The sequence below is a fragment of the Panicum virgatum genome, chromosome 2K (genome assembly GCF_016808335.1).
Source record: "Panicum virgatum strain AP13 chromosome 2K, P.virgatum_v5, whole genome shotgun sequence".
In the NCBI taxonomy this organism is placed as follows: domain Eukaryota; kingdom Viridiplantae; phylum Streptophyta; class Magnoliopsida; order Poales; family Poaceae; genus Panicum; species Panicum virgatum.
The window spans coordinates 8,687,900-8,706,111 of NC_053137.1; the positions used below are offsets into that span (position 1 = coordinate 8,687,900).

Sequence of the window (18,212 nt, forward strand, 5' to 3'; positions counted from 1 at the left end):
TGATTGAGCATATACCAATCCCCATCTCTGATGATTTTATATATACAAGTACTTGTCACCATCCGGCATGCGGACTTCAAAATTTGATCCTACTCAAACAGCCACTTGGTTGTCCCTTTGATCCCAGTTCTTGGTCAATGCCTGCCTGCCTCCATAAAGGCCAAGTTGTAGCCCACCATTTCTGCCTCTGAGCAATTCCACACTTCCTCCTCTCCGAGGTGCCATGAGGCCATCGGCGGTGACCGGGGCGGTGTTCGTCGCTGCCGTGCTACTCCTTGTTGCCGTCCGGGATGGCCATTGCGCGCAATTGTGCATGGATTCAAGTATGCAGTTCATGAAATTTCATCGTGTCATCTCTAGTAATCGGTGCCTCGATCTTTTGTTGGGAGTTGCAACTGATGCTTGTGATCACGGCGAGCAGCGTTCCCGAGGACGATCAACGGGTCCCTCTCCTTCTGCGGCTACAACGGCACCTCCTGCTGCAACGCCACAGACGACGCCGCCGTCCAGAAGCAGTTCGCCGCCATGAACATCTCCGGCACGCCGTGCGGCGACATCGTCAAGAACATCCTCTGCGCAGTACGGTTGGTTTCGATTCGATGGATCTCTTTGGGGGCATTCTGGAGCTCATGAAGCATCTATGCTTCTGTGCAGAGATGCAACCCGTACGCTGGCGAGCTGTTCACCGTCACGACGATGCCGCGGACGGTGACGCTTCTGTGCAGCACCACCGGCGTGTCAAGCCGCCTGAGCACGAATCCCGCGGCGGCGGACTACTGCTCGCAGGTGTGGGACACCTGCAAGGACGTGCGCATCCCGGGGTCGCCGTTCCAGGCGCCCAAGGGAGGCGCGGCGGCGCCGCGGCTCACCGACCTGTGGCAGTCCGTGAGCGAGTTCTGCGGCGCGCTGGGGGGCTCCGGCGAGCCGCCCTGCCTCGACGGCGAGGGCGCGGCGTTCAACGCCACCGGCCCCGCGCTGCCGGTGAACGGCATGTGCCTGGAGCGCGTCGGCAACGGGTCGTACCTCAACATGGCGGCGCACCCGGACGGGTCGGGCCGCGTGTTCCTGAGCAACCAGGCCGGCAAGGTGTTCCTGGCCACCGTGCCGGCGCAGGGCTCCGGCGAGACGCTGCAGCTGGACGCGGCGGCGCCGTTCCTCGACATCACCGACGAGGTCCACTTCGACAACGAGTTCGGGCTCATGGGGCTCGCCTTCCACCCGGACTTCGCCGCCAACGGCCGCTTCTTCGTCTCCTACAACTGCGACAAGACCAAGTCGGCGTCGTGCGCCGGCCGCTGCGCGTGCAACTCCGACGTCGGCTGCGACCCGGCCAAGCTCGGCTCTGACAACGGCGCGCAGCCGTGCCAGTTCCAGGCCGTTATCGCCGAGTACACCGCCAACGCCACCTCCGGCGGCACGCCGGCCACGGTATCCGATCGATTGCTCCTTACCCACGCTTGCCCCTCAGGCGACCTCGGCGAACCCGACGGAGGTGAGGAGGATCATGACCCTCGGGCTGCCCTTCACGACGCACCACGGCGGGCAGATCCTCTTCGGCCCCGCCGACGGCTACATGTACTTCGCCATGGGCGACGGCGGCAGCGTCGGCGACCCCTGGAACTTCGCGCAGAACAAGAAATCGATACTCGGCAAGATCATCCGGATCGACGTCAACACCATGCCAAGTAAATTCACCCGGCCGATTCACAAACTGCTGCGTCAAGTAAAACACCACCAAATAAATTTGTCCAAGAGAATGATCTTTAAAACTAAACAAACTTTGGTCCCAAATTCAGATTTAGGACTGACCGAATCCTAAGCAGAATTTGCATATGTGCCCAGGAATCTGAAGATTAAACTATCCATCTTGATCAAAGCGATGCCGTGATGTGGCGGCAAGCTCCGAATCTGACTCACACTCTGACAAGAAGAGAGCTCTGCTACATTTCTGCAGGTGGCAACACCACCGCTGGTTGGGGAAACTACGGCATCCCCAAGGACAACCCCTCCTCCACCGATCCCAGCTTTGCGCCAGAGGTCTTCGCCCTCGGCTTCAAGAACCCATGGCGGTGCAGCTTCGACTCCGGCAAGCCCTCCTACATGTACTGCGCCGACGTTGGCCAGGTAAAATCTTGCTGCTCTGTGCTCTGAATCAAAATCTATCATCATTTTTTAAGCATTTAATTCTGTGATCTGATCGCCGGCGATCCATGGGGGATTCTGCACGCAGGCGGTGTACGAGGAGGTGGACCTGATCATCAAGGGCGGCAACTACGGGTGGCGCGTGTTCGAGGGGCCCCAGCCGTACACGCCGGCGTCCACCCCCGGCGGCAACACCTCCGCCGCCGCCATCGACGCCATCGGCCCCGTCATGAGCTACGCGCACAACTCCGTCAACAAGAACGTCGGCTCCGCCTCCATCACCGGCGGCTACGTCTACCGCTCCACGGTGGACCCCTGCCTCGCCGGCCGGTACCTCTACGCCGACCTCTACGCCAAGTCGATGTGGGCGGGGACGGAGTCGCCGGAGGGCAGCGGGGTGTACGACGTGGCGGGGCTGCCGTTCGGCTGCTCCAGGCGCTCGCCGATCCCCTGCGACGTCGCCGCCGGCAGCGCGCTGCCGTCGCTGGGCTACATCTTCTCCTTCGGCGAGGACAACGCCGGGGACGTGTACCTGCTCACCAGCAAGGGCGTGTACCGGGTGGTCGACCCCGCCGAGTGCGGCTACGCGTGCCCCGTCAAGAGCTCGGCGCCGGGCGCGTCGCCGCCGGCCGGCGCGTCGCCGAGCTCGGCGGTCGGGGCGCGCGCTCCGGCGTGGGCGACGCTGCTGCTGGCGGGCGCGCTGCTCGCCGTGCTGAGCTTGATGAGCGCTTGAAAAGTGCGTGTGGTGTTGATTTTTGAGTTGAGAGTGTTTTGTCGTCATCGTGATGATATGTATGATAAATGTATGTGCAGCAGTCTGTTTTAGGATACTCGATTACGGTGAAACACGTCAAATTCCTGAGATTTTCTTCCACCTGATCATTTCTTTGAGAAACATGTTTGGAAGAAACTCCTAAAAATCCTGGTGAACACTCGAATACTCGATTGCAATTTTGAATTCCAAGCAGAAAGATCACTTCATTCTCACCTTCCTCATTAGGTCCCCGTCAAAAAATTTCAACGAAATAGTGTTCTTTCCTCTACTGATGATATTGTAGCCCAACATGTTTAGATTGATCTTGTGCACGATTATAAAGGCCCCTTTTGTTTTAGCTAGGGATTCTAAAAGCAGCCTGCAAAGCTGGATTGTGTAAAGCTGAGGGCCTAATGCCTCTTTTTCTCTTACATGAGGGCACAGTAGCATAGTGAGTTTACATGCGACACAAGTTGGCAACAGCCGATGGAGAGTTTTGTAGTTGAATTATGACATCTTGGAAAGCTGGGTTTTAAAATCTGAGGTTAAAAGCTTGTTGCTAATTTCAGCCCAGGAATTATGAAAGCAAGAAATCATGATCTCCAGCTTAATACTCCCTCCTTCCCCATTTCTAAGGCGTGTGATGATTTTCTACTTTTCTAGCATGCCACCTCGAAGCGAGAGAAAAGAATTTCAAGTGCAGTTGAAAACAGGCGCATGGGGCCATGCAGTCTCTAATTGAAGCGTTGCATGCGGCCATGCACCATGCAAACCTCAGCATTAACGCTGACCACAAAAAAATCTCCGCAGCATTTATCCTCCACTACATTAACCTCCGCGTTAACTCCACACCTTAGTATCTGTGATACTCCTTCGTACGCCTTACAATCGAGGAAGGAGGGAGTAAAAGAAAACGGTTCTGTAAAATTCTGATTACCTTGCCCAAGATAAAAAATGAACACACAGCTATCAGTTGTCGTTGGAGCCAATGGTTGTAGACTGGCCGAACATATGGAATGATAAACTATACAGTACAGATGAACCTAGTTATTGATGTTGCATAACTTTGCACTTGCCGACACAACAGACTATGCACAAAGGGCAACTCCAATTTTCAAGGTCATGTCATTCTCCAGGCCAGCAATACAGTGCCATGGATGCATCCAAAGGCATCAGCTTAATACATGCAGTACCTTCTCCATCTAGGGCGAATGAGAAGAGCCAATGCTTCTGAGCGGGGCAGTTCAAAGCCAACTACACAGGTGACCAAACAAATCAGGGTGTCAGATATAGATACAAAACTAAACCTGTTCAATCTTAAAGCTACAATCTATATGTGGCAAAAGTTTCACGAATGCCGCACTCAGTGTACAAGATCCTCCATATTCTCGTGGACATAATCAAGCGCCTAAAACTAAATAAAAGGAGGAAATAAAGTTATAGCCTACAGAACTGGCCGCAGTGCAGCATCAATCAGCCTGGCCATAATACAGCGGCAGTCAATTGATGCGCGCCCTTCATGTAGTGTACATAATCGAAAGCAAAACTTCCCCATGGCCTCCAAGTATGAAATAACACTCGGATAACATTTGAAGAAGCTCAAACCCCACTTCCAGTGGAACCTCGCCTCTCCTGCTACTGCAAATCAATGAAGCTATCAGCTCAAACCACCAATATATAGTCGAACCATTCATCACAAGCCCATTGATCTGTCCATACTCAGAAGTTGGAATACCAGCCACCAGCATTCAAATGTATCAAAAAACTTACTTCCTAACTGTTATCCATGTCATCTTTCACTGTCAGGCTTGGCCCATCATCAAAGCCACCTCCGGGTGCAAGCTCATTTAGATCTAGGAATGTTCTCCCGACACTTTCACTTTCCCTGCTGGGAGCATCCATCTTCTCTACAGGCTGCTGTTGTTGCTGCTCCTGCTGCTCCTCATCTGGTTCTACTTTATTTTCTGCTACACCATGGTCCTCTTCCATTTTATCATTCACATTATTACCATTTTGCTCATCAGGACTATCATCCTCTTCTTCCTCCTCTTGCTCCTGACTTGACGTCGAGAGTTCCATATCATTCTCTGCATCAGAGCCAGCATCAGGATCTGATGCATCTGATTTCCTTGCCTTTCCTGCCTCTGTATCCGAGTCCGAAAAATCGTATTGCTTATAGTTAATACGAGGACGAGAAGAACGCTTGCTGCGCCTGAGACCGCTCTGGATTTCATCAACAGATCTCAGTTTGGTACCTCGTCGGCCGCGTGCTTCCAATTTTTTATGCCTTTGTGGCTCCTCAATATCTTCACTAGTACTCAACGAATATTCCTCTTCTTCATCATCATCGTCAGCTTCTTCCAACCGGAACTCTTCATCCTCTTCAGAAGCACTCGATGCCTTCTGCTGTTTGCGATTTCTAAGGTATTCCTCATCATACACTGCCTCTCCCATGATATCATCATCACTGTCAAAGTTTGGATCAATATCCGAGACAGCCTCAACAAAATCTTGTGTGTATCTCTGAGATCTTTTCCTCCGCCGATTGCTGTGACGCAAAACACAAATGCTCATGATCAACTATTATGAGTAAGGAAATGAAATACACCACATGCTAAGACGGGTACCTGCGATCGAGTGCCTCATTTTCTTGTTCACCTCCACTGTCTCGGTAGTCATCCGACTTCGAAGAATTTCCATCGAATGAATCGTTGGCTGTTGGCGAGGGACCATTTAACTTACCATTGCTTGCTGCCTCTGATCTCAGAGGAAGCACCCTTCTATTGGTAGTGGTAGTAGTAGTGACAGGCTCAGCTGAGTTCTCTTCTCTTTTCCTGTACAGCAACTCAAGGGATTATTACACTAGCACATATATTCCTTCCAAATAAGACATCAAGGAGAAATCATTTGCTTACTTTGTAATTTTGATGGCTTCATTTATTGAGCGATCAAAATCATCTGCATTTGTAAACAAAGTCAAACCTTGTAACTAGACAGGTGGTAAAACTAACCGAATAATTAAAAGATTAGACTGAAAAAGGCATATTCTAATCATCAATGTCATTTGCATTGTAAAAAAAAAGTCAAATCTTGTAACTAGACTGCTGGTGAAACTAACCAAATAATTAAATGATTAGACTGAAAATGTTTCCAATCATCACAAACACAAGTGTATGCGCAAAGCGGCAAAGATTCGGAACACGGAAAATTTTGACTGTCCACCACATCCCCATATGGTTTGAATTTAATTTTGGAGCTAGTTACTGCAATCACTGTTGAAGTTAATGTAGATAATTTCGTAACAAACCCAAAACAAGAACTTAGCTGGAAATTGGGCCAACATATTGAGACTAAAAATCATCTTTTCTTTTTTTTCTCTCAGTAGTTACACATATGTTATTGAATGCATTTTAGTACACCAATTTATTTCCCAGCACAAGCAGGATTTAGATGAGTACATTACCAATGGATGTGCCACTGAATACCAACATATTTCATAAAATCAGTCCAGCCTTAAATTGCAGCCTTCCTATTTAATCGATATAGGTCAGAATGACATGAATACACTTAAAAAGCCAAGCTTTCTTATAGTGATTTGCATTTACGCTACCATTATGACATCAAGTATGCTATTAACTTGAAAAGAACCAAGGGCTCACACTAACAAGAGACTATACTTGGGATGCCGTAAGGACATCGATATAATTAACAATGAAACAATGACGAAAATGTTTCAGATATCCAACCGAGAGAATAACTAAGGGGTGTTATTCGGATATCCATCACCAACTCACTAAGATGCTAAATTCAAAAATACCACCCAGTGTGAACTGACAAATTCGACACCCCCCCCCCCGGTTAATTCAGTACTGAAGCCTTACCAAATGTGTAAGTCACAGGCTTTCTATCACGAAGAGAGCGGCCAGTGGTGTGTCCATCTGATGTCAAGTAGCTATCAAGAAGGAGGGCTTCTCTCTGTTGCTTTTTGAGCAACCTCTCTTTCTTCTGCATGAATCACAAACATTGATTAACAAGCTAAAAAATCAACCATCTAGCAAAACAAAATTATCAGGCTGAGGTGAACAACGCACTTTGTGGATCTTTTCTATCTCCGGAAGATATTCGATCTTCAGCTTCTTTCCAAGGGAAACCTCTGTCCTGTTCCGGCTTGAAAAGAGTTTTTCCTAAACAGCAAAGGACATGAAAAAAGCTAAAGCAAGAAACATCAATGTGACACATAAGAATGAAAATAGATGGTAACAAGGCAATGGTACCATCTGGTTCCGCTAGGCGCTAGGCGGATTCTAGGCGCCGACCCTCAGCCTAGCGCCTAGTCGGGATTAATCGCGCCTAGGCGTTGCTAGGCGTTTTCCTAGGCGATGAATAATACATGTATAAATACTTAAAACAAAAGAAAAAAATAGAAGATCAGTGTTCATGAAATGAGAAGAATGGAGAAAAGGCCCATTTGAGACAAGTGGATCTAAAGTTGGCAAGAAGGCCCAGCCCAATCCATCGATGTCTCTCTGCTCCTCCTCCACCTGCCGCCTCCTCTGCTCCTCCACCCGCCGCCGCCGCCTCTGCTCCTCCTCCACCCGCTGCCTCCTCTGCTCCAACTCCACATGCCGCCGCCTCCTCTGCTCCTCCTCCATCCGCTGCCGCCCACCCGCTCGCCTCTGCCACCATCTCCGCTGACCAGGCCGCCGCCCGGACCCGCCCATGCTTCCTCCTCCGCAGCCGTTGCCCTCACCGACGCGGATCCGAGCCTGCGCCCGCCGCCGCCCGCACAAGCCCGTGTGAGCGCCCGCCGCCGCCCGCAGCTCCTCCTCCCCCACCAGCGACCTCCGCCGGACGCTCCTCCACCCCCGTCGGCACCGCCGACGAGCTGCCGACGCCTATGGGTCCGCCTACCCCCATAGGCGAGGCGCTGACCCTTCGACTCGCGATTAGGCGCGCGGAATCGCGCCTAGGCGAGCGCCTAGCGGAACAAGGAAATATCTCATAGAATCTAGCCAACAGATGGTTACAACTTACCAGGGCACTTTGCAAATATTGACACGTTATTTAGATGTTGACACATCAGGATAGAGTATAGGACTATAACTTGGCTGACACAATCATGCTATTTAAAACATATGCACTGTGCAGACAATAAAACTATAGATGGCACAATGAGGCATGGTTGTAATAACCTTATATAAATTCAAGTATTAGGGGAACACTTAGAAAGATCATGTACCCTGGCCACCTTGATGCTAATAATGTACTGTTTACTAGTCAGCTGAAAACTTTTCCCGTTTTTTATCTGCATTGGAACTTATGTAATTTTGTTGCTGAAGAAATGAAATCTTCATTATCTTGTGTTCAAAAAAAATTGTTGAACTTGATAAATAAAAAAAGCACTAGTGAAACAAAATGGGAGAAATGTGGTGGGTCCAAATCTACAAACAAAAGAGTTACACATTGTGCATGGTAGCACAACATGTAGACAAAAGATATCCAGAACAATGCTAAAGCAGGGACTGATAACATCTATATACATAATACATTGGGAAAAAAAATGCTCTAGTTCAACATAACAAAAGAGAAATAAAAAAGAAAAATTATAGTAAAAAAACCAAACACATCTTAGTTAATTGTTGTTTTTCACTGAATCATCTTATTAATGCTTATGAGGATCAATTTAAATATGAATTTTGCATGACACCAAGTTCTACGTCCACCATCATTCCCTCTATTTCGGGACAGAAAGTTCTTTGCCATCTCCAAGAGCCAAATCACCAAGTGGTGCAAATAAACTAAAGGAAGAAACCTCATTTCTGTGGAAATCTAAGTATAAATTATCGCCAATAGCTGTTTTTATGCGACAGCACAAAACCTGATTCACAATCCTCATTCCAGTATATAATTATCTACATATTACATGATGAAATTACAATACATCGCTAGCACATGAACAATCAACATAACTATACTTTTATAATCATAACAGGGGGGATGGCACTTAATAATTCACTGTGGGGCCAGACATGAGAAACTGAATTCAAAACTTACTGCAACATCATCAAACTCGTCGAAGCTTGATGCGGCAGTTTCCCACTGATAGGACATAACTGAAATAGCTGAAGATCCTCCTTTTCCCCTGGATCTCTTTCCTGGCTCCTTCTTAACCTGTTCCACTCGTCTAATCTCACGATATAATCTATGTCCAAGAATCTCATCGTCTTCATACCTGTTTTGAATGCCTTTGCATGAAATTAAATCCAAGAAATTCTTTCGATTCAAGATAAATAAGTCTACACACCAGTATGAGATTCCAAGGGAATCTCCACCAATCCGCTCTTTGCGAAAGGTAGATAGGTCATGACCATTCTTGAGGGAACTGTCAATGAAGTTCCGTATATCCTCTTGCTGCAAAATTATGCTTGATAGTCAGGTAAGTTATCAAAAAAATAACTTGCAGCTAATGTCAAGGAAAAATTGCAACCTATTTCCACACACATACAATCAGCTAATGTCAAAGGCACTTATTATACTTGCTGCAACATTTATGGTCGGTGCTCGGTGGAGAATTCTTTTATTGCAGCATCTTCTCTTTAAAATTAAGTTCATACTTAACAGAGTTTGAAAACGCTGCAAGCTCTGTTCTTAAAGCGTTAAGGCGAGGCACGGCGAGCGACCCTGTCTGCAAGGCGAGGCGACGCCTAGGCGGACGCCTAGGCGAGCAAGGCGACGCCTTACCCATATGCCACAAGAAGGAATTGAAAAGAAATAGGAAATAAAAAGAGTAAAAAAGGCAAAGAAGAGGACAAGGTAAAGTCTGCTGCCCAGCCCAACAGTTAGGCCCAGCCCAACAATAGCATCTCCACCCATCTCCACCCTCCAGAACCCTCTCCCACTCGTTCCTCATCCGCGTCGCCGGCCCTCTCAGCTCTCCCTCTCCCTTCGCGCCGCCGAACCGCCGTCGCTCCTCCGCCCGACGCCGCCGCCGGCCCGCCCTTGCTGCTCCGCCAGACGCCGCCGCCAGCCCCGCGCGACACCACTACCGGACCCGCGCGCCGTCGCCAGGCCCTCGCGCCGCCGAAGCTCGTCGGCGCTCCCTCTCCCACCTTCCTCACCATGCTCAGGTAGGCCGCCACCCCCTCCCTCTTGTTCCCCTTCCCCCGCAGATCGTCGAAATCCTTCCCCTCCTCTTCCTCTCCCTCCTCCCTCACCCTCCCTCTCAGTTTGCTTCTCTTTTGGCATGGCGTCGGCGGACGCCTTGGATTTTGAGCGCCTGGACGACTAGGCGTCGCCTAGGCGATGCCTAGGCGACGCCTTAAGAACCATGGCTGCAAGTGTGTTTATATTTACCCACTATAAGGAAACAAGCTTTCCAAATAACTGAATCTCAACGCTGGGACTAAAATATTAAACTTAAATTGATATACACAATTAGCACTGTACTACACCACAAGAAGTGAGGCAAGGGTAACAAGCAGAAATGATAAAACATTTATTCTTGACAAAACTTACCTCAACACGAATATCGCATATTGCTTTCAAGATTACTAAACGAGTCGCTGGTTCTAGTGTTTTATATGTTTCAATTTCAGTTCTGCAAGATGAAACCATTGGGGAAAAAATCATCATTACGAAATTACAGAGAAAGGTTTAATACAGCATGTCTTGTTGCTGAACTAACCCATGGGATGCAACTATTGGCAGATCACCTTCTGCAACCTGCAGTTTAGATCCTTATTAGCTTCAACCGAACGGAATACCATTATATACCACTAATCAGATTTATCCAAAATCGTTTGCAACATGGAATGTAGTCATATACCCAATGCCACCAATCCTTCAGCTTTCTGCATAGGACGGTAACCCAGGTTCCACGCCCCATGGCCATGCGAGTAACCGGAGGAATAGACTGCAGGTATGATCAATAAGCATGAGAATTGACGACAAATGCTGCACAGCAAACAATGTACCATAAAATGTATTGTCTAAGGGGCTCTAAGCAGGCAGGAGGCCACTAATGGAAATCTTAACATACATGATCATTACGGAAATGTTCTCTGATACATAGCAAAGTATATTGAGGTCATGAAGTTATTGAGCAAGTTGCCAAATGACCATATTGCATAAGCACATGAAGTAAGCATAAAAATGAACAAAAGCATCCATAAATTTAAGGCAGCATCGAAACTCTAGACTCTGTGACACGCGCGCAGGGAAATTTTAGTTACCAAAGGCAAGCAAACTCACTAACAAAATTTTAGTTCTAGCTGGGAAAAGTTAACACATCTTTAATATATTTGATCATGAACTGATGAACAGCGCACAGTGAAAATTACAATAACAGCACGAGCGCACACACCCAACCCACACGCACAGGAAGATAGAGGAATTGGGCAAAAGGCTTCAAACAAACTGAACAACAAGGAGCTCACCTTTAGCAGAGGCATGTGCACATCGTCTAGGGTCTCGTTGGGCGTGATAAGTGCCGCCTCAAGGTCCTCCGCCGTGAACTCCGCTGTGACGTTGAGCAGAGGCCGGAACACCTGCACCAAGCAGCAAAACAGCGCAACAGCAGCGTCAAACCCTAACCATAGCTCCAAAGCCCACGGCGCGAAATAGAACCAGAGCACGGCGCCGGCGAGGGGCCAGGGAGCAGGGGAGAGCGGTTATGGGCCGAGCACGCACGTGGAGGAAGTTGAGGACGGAGCCGAGCTCCCACATGCAGCGGAGCCGCCAGCGGGGCAGCTCCGCGGGCGCCTCGGGCTCCGACACGAGCGGCGTGACCACGCGGCATTGCGGCGTGTCGTCGGCGCCCGCCGCCGCGGCCGCGGCGCGCCGCCGCGGCCGCTCGGGCGGCGGCGGGGGCGGGGGCTTGGGCTTGCTGTTGCACGCGCGGGGCAGTCGCATCTTCCGCGGGGCCGGCTGCTCCTCCTCCGCCGGCGGCGCCGCCCGCTTCCCCGCCTTCCCCGGCGGCGCCTCCGCCCCCTCCTCCTCCTCCTCCCGCTTCTCCGGGGAGGCGGGAGATGCGCCGTCGCTGGCGCCGCCGGCTTCGGGCATGGAGTGATCAGATCGGGGATCTGCGCCGGGGCTAGGGTTAGGGTTAGGGTTTGGGTGGGCGCCGGGGGAAGCGGGGCTCGGGGAGGCGGAGGCGGAGGCGGAGGCCATGGGAGGGGAGCGGAGGTGGAGTAAGGGTAAAAATGGGATTCCGCGTGGTAGGGGTGCGAAGAGAAGGGCAGGATGGGAAAGGCGACCCGGGGGGCGTGGCGTCAAGCCGTCAACGTGAAGAAAATTGGGGTTCGGCCGGGGCTCACGAGCCCAGGTTCACCCTTTCGTTTTTTTTACGAATCACCGGAAACGGAATTCCGGACGGAATTCCGTCGAAAACCGCATTTTCCGAACGGAATGTGAATTTAAATTTAAAAAACGGAATTCCGGAAATTCCGGGCGAAATTCCGCTACTTTCCGGCGGAATTCCGGACTTTCTGGTGGAAATGTCATTTTTTGATTACAAATGCTCCAAACATATGAAGAATTAAATAATTTAATAAAATATTTTTTTGTATCTATTGTATATTGCAATGTACAATGCATATTAAATATATTACACACAAATTATTCATAACAAAAGTATATTGTCACATGAAATCACAAATAAAATGCATGAAAACTAAATTTATCACAATAACTTAAATTGCATAGACCATAATATAAGTTTATAATACATAAATTGCATAGTCTATATAAAAACTCAAGTTCAATCCAATAAACAATGTTTATGTATATCACGTAGTACTTAATAATTAATGAAGATATGATGAAAGTGTAAGGATAAATAAAGGAGACCTCTCATTCCATTCAAAAGGTATATTCTTTTAACCCATTGATAGTACGGATATTAAAAAGCTATAAATCCTACCTCATTAGACTACAAATAACCTTGTTTTTCAACTAAAATGCAATTTTAGCCTAGCAAATGATCTTAGATTTGAGTGTGTTCTAGTCCTATTTTCTCAGAAGAACACCTAGTTTTTTATCATATTTTTTCCCCAATTTTTTACAAATATTTTTAAATTTTTAAATTTGAAAACGGAAAATGGCGAAAAATACCGGAATTCCATTTCCCGGCTACTAGCGGAAACGGAAAATTTTCCGGTTTTCCGGCGGTTTTCCGCCGGAAAGTTGAACCCTGCACGAGCCCCCCGGTTGGCCGGTTGGGGGCTTGGGGCTGGGGCTAGTTGGGGTTGGGTTGGGTTTAGTGACTTTCTTCTTCTTTTTTACTATTTCTGTGATTTTTGTGAGCTACTTCCTCCGTCTAAAAAATAAATTATTATGAAATTTAATTTTTTTTCTAAAAATACATTATTTTATTATATTTATAAAATGTATGTGCATGTAAAATTAATTATATGCTAATATAAATAATAAATAGGAACAAACACAGTCATTTTACCTTCTTATTAATCTATCCTACAATTTCTACTGTATTTTGGGACGAAGGGAGTATGTTTGAAAACGGCGTGGAAACATCATATTGTAACCTATTCCGAAGGGGGGGAGTCCAAAATCTTAATACCCTTCTTTTATCTTTGGTAACGAGCATTGTGAATCCTATAAGTCGGAAGAAATGGGAGCTATGACACACCATATTTGGCATTCATGTATTGGTCATATCATATAAGGTTAACAAGAAGGCTGTCCATTCAAGATCCGCACTTGGTATAAAGTTATTGTAATTAAGGTAGTGGTAGTCTAAGACCAGCATGGTCGCTACGGAGTGGGTCAGAAATGACCATTGCGATATGCGATAGTAGCACATCATTTTTTAGGGTTATTTTTGAAACCATCGTGGGTCGTTGCACACTAAGTATGTAGTTTTGCAATTATCTTGTGATAAAATTGCATATTATAGTACATCCATTCTCAAATATATGATGTTTAAGGCAAGCAAATTAGTTTTTTTTAACTAAATATGTTCTCATATTTAAGGATGGATGTAGTATATAGCTCTGTGGTATAATATCATGTTTGTGTAGTTTTGCGGCAGATTTTTTTTTCAATCCACAAGTAGCTTTGCAAAACTTGGCCAAAATCACGCTCAATTGCAGTCTATGGCAGTTTTGCTTTGCGCTGGCCGGCTCTATCCCGAACAACTGAGCTGAAACCTTCTGAGCAAGGAAGCATCAGTTCGGAGCTCTTCCTTGCATCTGCAGCTCGGTGCACCAAGGTTTCGGCCCCTCGTGGTCCTTGCCACAACTCAAAAGGCTCCACGAAAGGCCCCGGATCCACCCAGCTCGAACAGCTGCGGCAGCAACCGCGAGAACGACACGGCGGGTGCGCCTTTCCGGCCAGTCAAAAAGGGGATCAGACATCGCAGAGGAACTTGGCTTTGCGGTAGTGGCTTTCAGTTGACGGACGGATGAGAATCGGATGCCACCGCATCATGGAACATCGAACATTTGAGAAAGCACTTGCCGGCCAGCGAGTTCAGTAAACAGAAACGACTTGGCAGGAAAAAAAATCACTACACGTTTGTCTTTTGATCTTCCTACTAACCTTGAGTCCTTGACACATCACGAGTATCTTTGGCGGTGAACCATCACCAGATGTTCATGAGCAAGCAACTCACCAAAAGGAAACCACAAGCAGAGGGAAAGTAGGCTCGAAAATCGCTCTGCGCAAACCTAGTGTCGTCACAAGCAAGAGATCAGCTTTGCCCAAAACCAAACAGCAGGATAACCAGCGACCGTAAGGCAATCACACATAGCCATACAACAGAATTTCCATCTTTTTCTAGTACCAATCTGAGCTAAAAAAAAATTCATGGGATACATCACATATGCATTGTGGCAAAATCCGTACAAAGAAGCTGATGGAAGTAAAGAAAGACAGTGCTTGCTCCTAGACGAACGTGGAATGCATCTACAGCACTATGCCCCCAAATCAGGAAAAAAGGAACGTTGGTGACATGATAACCAGGAAAAAGAATTAAACCTAGCACCGTGGACATTGATTGATCCCGGCACTATTTATTAGCTACCACAAGGAATTTTGTTTTGTCGATTGCCTTGTTTTATTCATGTCACTCTTTCATATGCACTGCCAATCTGCATGTGAAGCCAATCCGATGTCAAGGCCTGGGGGTATTCCCTTGGTGTTTGTGGATCGAATGTCAGACCAGGAGCTGTATTATATGGTGGAGCTGGAGCACCAAACTGCAAGAACATGGCAGCAGTGAACCTTACTGAACATTTGTGTTAGCTCGAAGGCCCCCATTTAACAGAAGACTAAGTACAAGCATAAAACTCAAAGAAACTAGCGTGCCATTTCAACAATGTACTGATCCTAGAATCCAAATTTTTGAACATCTGCTTGTCACAATTTTACCAAAATTTATGACCCTTGTTGCTATGTAGCAATAATAAACCTGAAAAACAATGCAACAATAAAGAGTGCAAAACTTCGAAATCAGAAGAAAAAGTTTTACCGGTAATGTAGTGGTGTAGCTAGAGATAGCTACCATAGTTGCAATACATGGAAAATGCAAACAGGGGCAAACAAGGCCAGGTTACTTTGAGCTGATATGGCTGTGCGTGTGGAAAACAAGATGCGTGTTTGTTTTCTGTACCTATTTTTTTTTATCAAGGATCCTGGCAGTGGAAAAACAACCCTTCCCCAGACCCCGCACAGTGCGGGAAGCCTACGGCACTGGGTACGCCCTTTTTTAAGGATCCTGGCAGTGGAAGCTCTGGAAGTGGAATAAACTTACATCTTTAGATGGGAAAGATACAGTTGCATTGTTCATATGGGCATTAACCGCCTCAAGCTTCATGGACAAAAACTGCAGAGAACAGGTAATTAGTATACTCAACATATACAAGAAAATTTTACATGGGACACGAAACGACATACCTCCACTTGACACTGTAGAGATTGGATATAATTTATTATCTCATCAAGGGCTGATGCTTTCCCGATAACCTGCCAAATGGAAAAATTTAATGTTTCCAATAGAAGCTTTCGCTGAGAAAAAAAAAGGACTCTGACAGGAGAAAAAGTATGATAATTGAGAACTGAAAGTATGACAGCACAAAATTTTGAATCCGTAGGGTAATTCAACTTGTACCTTATTGCATCCAGGGACAAGATCTTGAAGAACTTTCATACGTTCACTTATTTTCTCTCGCCGTGCCTATCAGTTTACACGCATTGAGTTGATCTGGTCATTAATTTGAAATTTTGAATAACTACAAATTTGCCTAAAGGTTATAACAACATATGCGCATTCCAATCCCTGTAATACTTAGTCGCTACTATCATAGTTCTGTGAGAAAATATTAAACCAGTTAAAGAAAACATCCATAAGTACAGGGTGAAAAGATAATCAGAGCAGTAAGAGCTTACTCTTTCTGCAAGGCTATGGCTGTCCGTTGCTTGACCTCTCCTAGCCCTCACATGGATGTAGTCTTGTTTCGGTGGCTCTTGAGGTGCAGGTTTTTTATCAGCAGACTTGCTAGCATTCCCTGAATTTGTGTCAGCTTCTGTCCTTATTTTATCATTACTTTCATTAGATGTCATCTGCTTCAAACATTTTGCTTCTGGGTCAGCCTAAGAAAAAGAATACACAGATTAATCATCCGAACTGAAATACTCATCATTTTACCTTTTACATTTAAAATCCCAAGGAAATTCAGCCCCGACAAATGCTCGGAGCATACATGTAACTGAAGAAACAAAGAATGAGAATAATCAAGCATCAAATTTTGCAGGTCAGCTACAGGAAGTTGTAGGAAGACCAAAAGCTACACCGTCATCATTATAGAGAGCACGTGCTCCCAAAACCCTGCTATTGCTCTTATACCAGCAAAATGCACGCTGTTGCCCACATGATCAGACAAAAAACAATGCTGCAATGACCTATTTGGCCGTGGTTTCAGCTTATTTTGACAGCAACCACCACAATTTCCATACCCATGACAGCGACCTTGTACCAATTCGTTTGACTAGAAGCTACAGAGTACAGACTACGGCTCATCCTACACTAAACTGAACTCCATTTGAACCAAGCGCCCCAGCATCCCCCTGCTTAAGGTTCCAATGAACCTGGAGGATAACCAGCCTCTGTCCTCCGAAGCGCCCCCAGCATCCGTACCCCTGCAAACCCGGCGCCACAAATCCCATGTATATCTACTACCGACGGGAGACATCATTGAGTGCCCCCCCCCCCCCATTCTACATGGCATTGAGGTCGGTGGCTAACTCATCAACCAGCAAGCAATTCAGTACTATCCTCAAACCAGTCGAATCACTTCGACAACTGACTGCGGACCAGGACCTTGACTTTTGAATCCTGATACTGCACCCCAACTGCGACGCCCCACCGCCGAGCACAAGCAGCGGTAAATCCGACGGTGGCACGCTGGCACGGACAAGCAGATCACGGCGGTGCGCTTGCCCGAGCTACAATTCACGGTGTCTCGCAATCCCACAGGCTATACCCAACTCCCAGAACCACCAACCCGACACGGATCACAGCCAATGCGTGCGGCTGCGGGAGGGAACGAGAGGAGCCAGCCCTACCGAGTCCTGGCCGGAGGTGGAGGCGAGCTTGCACGGCTCCTCCTCGGGCGGCGCGTCGCGCCGTGGCCTCCTGCGGCTGGAGCCGCCGCCGGAGCGGCCGCCGTTGCCCCGGTCGGCGGCGGTGACGACGGAGGAGGCCTTGTGTTGGGGGGCGGAAGCGAGGTGGTGGTGCGGCGGCCGCCAGAGCTCGGCGGCCACGGACGAGGCGGCGGGATCCATGCGCACCGCTGGCAAAGCTCTAGGGTTCCGGCCGCTCTCGGGAGCAGCGGCGGGCGGCCAGATCGGGGCGGTGGAGCTGGCTGGGCTGGCAGTGGCAGTGGGGAGTGGGCGCGGAGTCAGAGGTCAGAGCAGGCCGGAGGAACCGAGGAAGAGATGCGCTGCGAGAGAGAAAAAATTTGAAAAACCGGTGGGGTTTGGGATTCGTGACATTGGTATTCACACTACGGTTCCAGTACACACAATTATAGAATGCTAAATGAAATTTATTTGGAAAATTTTTTTAGAGATGAATATAACTTTTCGCGACGAATATAATGACGGTAATTAATTAATAATTGGCTACAGTGATGCTATAGTAACCATCCTATAATCACACGGTTAAAGGTCTCATTAGATTCTTCAGAGTTCCTAGCGTAGGCTTCTGGAGTTAGTTTTGTAAATTAATTTTATTTAACACCGTAATTAGCGGTCAAAGTTTCCTAGTACTCCCTAGTACGGAAACCAACAGGGCCATTGA

At 47.6% G+C, this 18,212-nt stretch overlaps 3 protein-coding genes across 5 annotated transcripts; 1 reads left to right on the forward strand and 2 right to left on the reverse strand.

The window, feature by feature from the left end:
- LOC120665041 (HIPL1 protein-like) lies at nucleotides 1-3,016 on the forward strand. The gene is made up of 6 exons (XM_039944469.1): nucleotides 1-323; nucleotides 422-579; nucleotides 655-1,428; nucleotides 1,469-1,685; nucleotides 1,955-2,124; nucleotides 2,231-3,016. Exons 1-6 carry the CDS (start codon nucleotides 224-226, stop codon nucleotides 2,873-2,875), a joined length of 2,064 nt encoding a protein of 687 aa, XP_039800403.1. The 5' UTR covers nucleotides 1-223; the 3' UTR covers nucleotides 2,876-3,016.
- Nucleotides 3,017-3,985: 969 nt separating this feature from the next.
- LOC120665052 (DDT domain-containing protein DDR4-like) lies at nucleotides 3,986-12,079 on the reverse strand. Its single transcript, XM_039944479.1, has 12 exons — nucleotides 11,585-12,079; nucleotides 11,332-11,442; nucleotides 10,722-10,808; nucleotides 10,581-10,618; nucleotides 10,412-10,493; nucleotides 9,201-9,307; nucleotides 8,951-9,128; nucleotides 6,988-7,080; nucleotides 6,778-6,901; nucleotides 5,812-5,854; nucleotides 5,524-5,730; nucleotides 3,986-5,444 (listed from the first exon to the last, which is right to left on the reverse strand). Exons 1-12 carry the CDS (start codon nucleotides 12,062-12,064, stop codon nucleotides 4,670-4,672), a joined length of 2,325 nt encoding a protein of 774 aa, XP_039800413.1. The 5' UTR covers nucleotides 12,065-12,079; the 3' UTR covers nucleotides 3,986-4,669.
- Nucleotides 12,080-14,660: 2,581 nt separating this feature from the next.
- On the reverse strand, nucleotides 14,661-17,887 carry LOC120665061 (transcription factor BHLH094-like). 3 transcript variants are annotated; one of them, XM_039944491.1, is made up of 6 exons: nucleotides 17,477-17,881; nucleotides 16,301-16,504; nucleotides 16,023-16,088; nucleotides 15,809-15,877; nucleotides 15,666-15,737; nucleotides 14,661-15,111 (listed from the first exon to the last, which is right to left on the reverse strand). In XM_039944491.1, exons 1-6 carry the CDS (start codon nucleotides 17,693-17,695, stop codon nucleotides 14,974-14,976), a joined length of 768 nt encoding a protein of 255 aa, XP_039800425.1. In that variant the 5' UTR covers nucleotides 17,696-17,881; the 3' UTR covers nucleotides 14,661-14,973. The 3 variants fall into 3 exon arrangements, with proteins under 3 accessions (XP_039800425.1, XP_039800432.1, XP_039800440.1); XM_039944506.1 differs by lacking the exon at nucleotides 14,661-15,111 and adding an exon at nucleotides 15,354-15,546 and having other exon boundaries at nucleotides 15,630-15,737; nucleotides 17,477-17,887; XM_039944498.1 differs by lacking the exon at nucleotides 16,023-16,088 and having other exon boundaries at nucleotides 17,477-17,885.
- Between the last annotated feature and the right edge of the window lie 325 nt (nucleotides 17,888-18,212).

Bases quoted from the DNA above. Each gene is read 5' to 3' on its own strand.
- LOC120665041 (XM_039944469.1), top strand. From the start codon at position 224: ATGAGGCCATCGGCGGTGACCGGGGCGGTGTTCGTCGCTGCCGTGCTA. The intron at 324-421 runs GTATGCAGTTCA...CACGGCGAGCAG, and splicing joins GCAATTGTGCATGGATTCAA to CGTTCCCGAGGACGATCAAC. The intron at 2,125-2,230 runs GTAAAATCTTGC...TTCTGCACGCAG, and splicing joins ACTGCGCCGACGTTGGCCAG to GCGGTGTACGAGGAGGTGGA.
- LOC120665052 (XM_039944479.1), bottom strand. From the start codon at position 12,064: ATGGCCTCCGCCTCCGCCTCCGCCTCCCCGAGCCCCGCTTCCCCCGGC. The intron at 10,809-11,331 runs GTGAGCTCCTTG...TCATACCTGCAG, and splicing joins TGCACATGCCTCTGCTAAAG to TCTATTCCTCCGGTTACTCG. The intron at 10,619-10,721 runs GTATATGACTAC...TCTAAACTGCAG, and splicing joins TGAAGGATTGGTGGCATTGG to GTTGCAGAAGGTGATCTGCC.
- LOC120665061 (XM_039944491.1), bottom strand. From the start codon at position 17,695: ATGGATCCCGCCGCCTCGTCCGTGGCCGCCGAGCTCTGGCGGCCGCCG. The intron at 16,505-17,476 runs GTAGGGCTGGCT...TCTTTTTCTTAG, and splicing joins CCACCTCCGGCCAGGACTCG to GCTGACCCAGAAGCAAAATG. The intron at 15,878-16,022 runs GTACAAGTTGAA...TCCATTTGGCAG, and splicing joins TTGTCCCTGGATGCAATAAG to GTTATCGGGAAAGCATCAGC.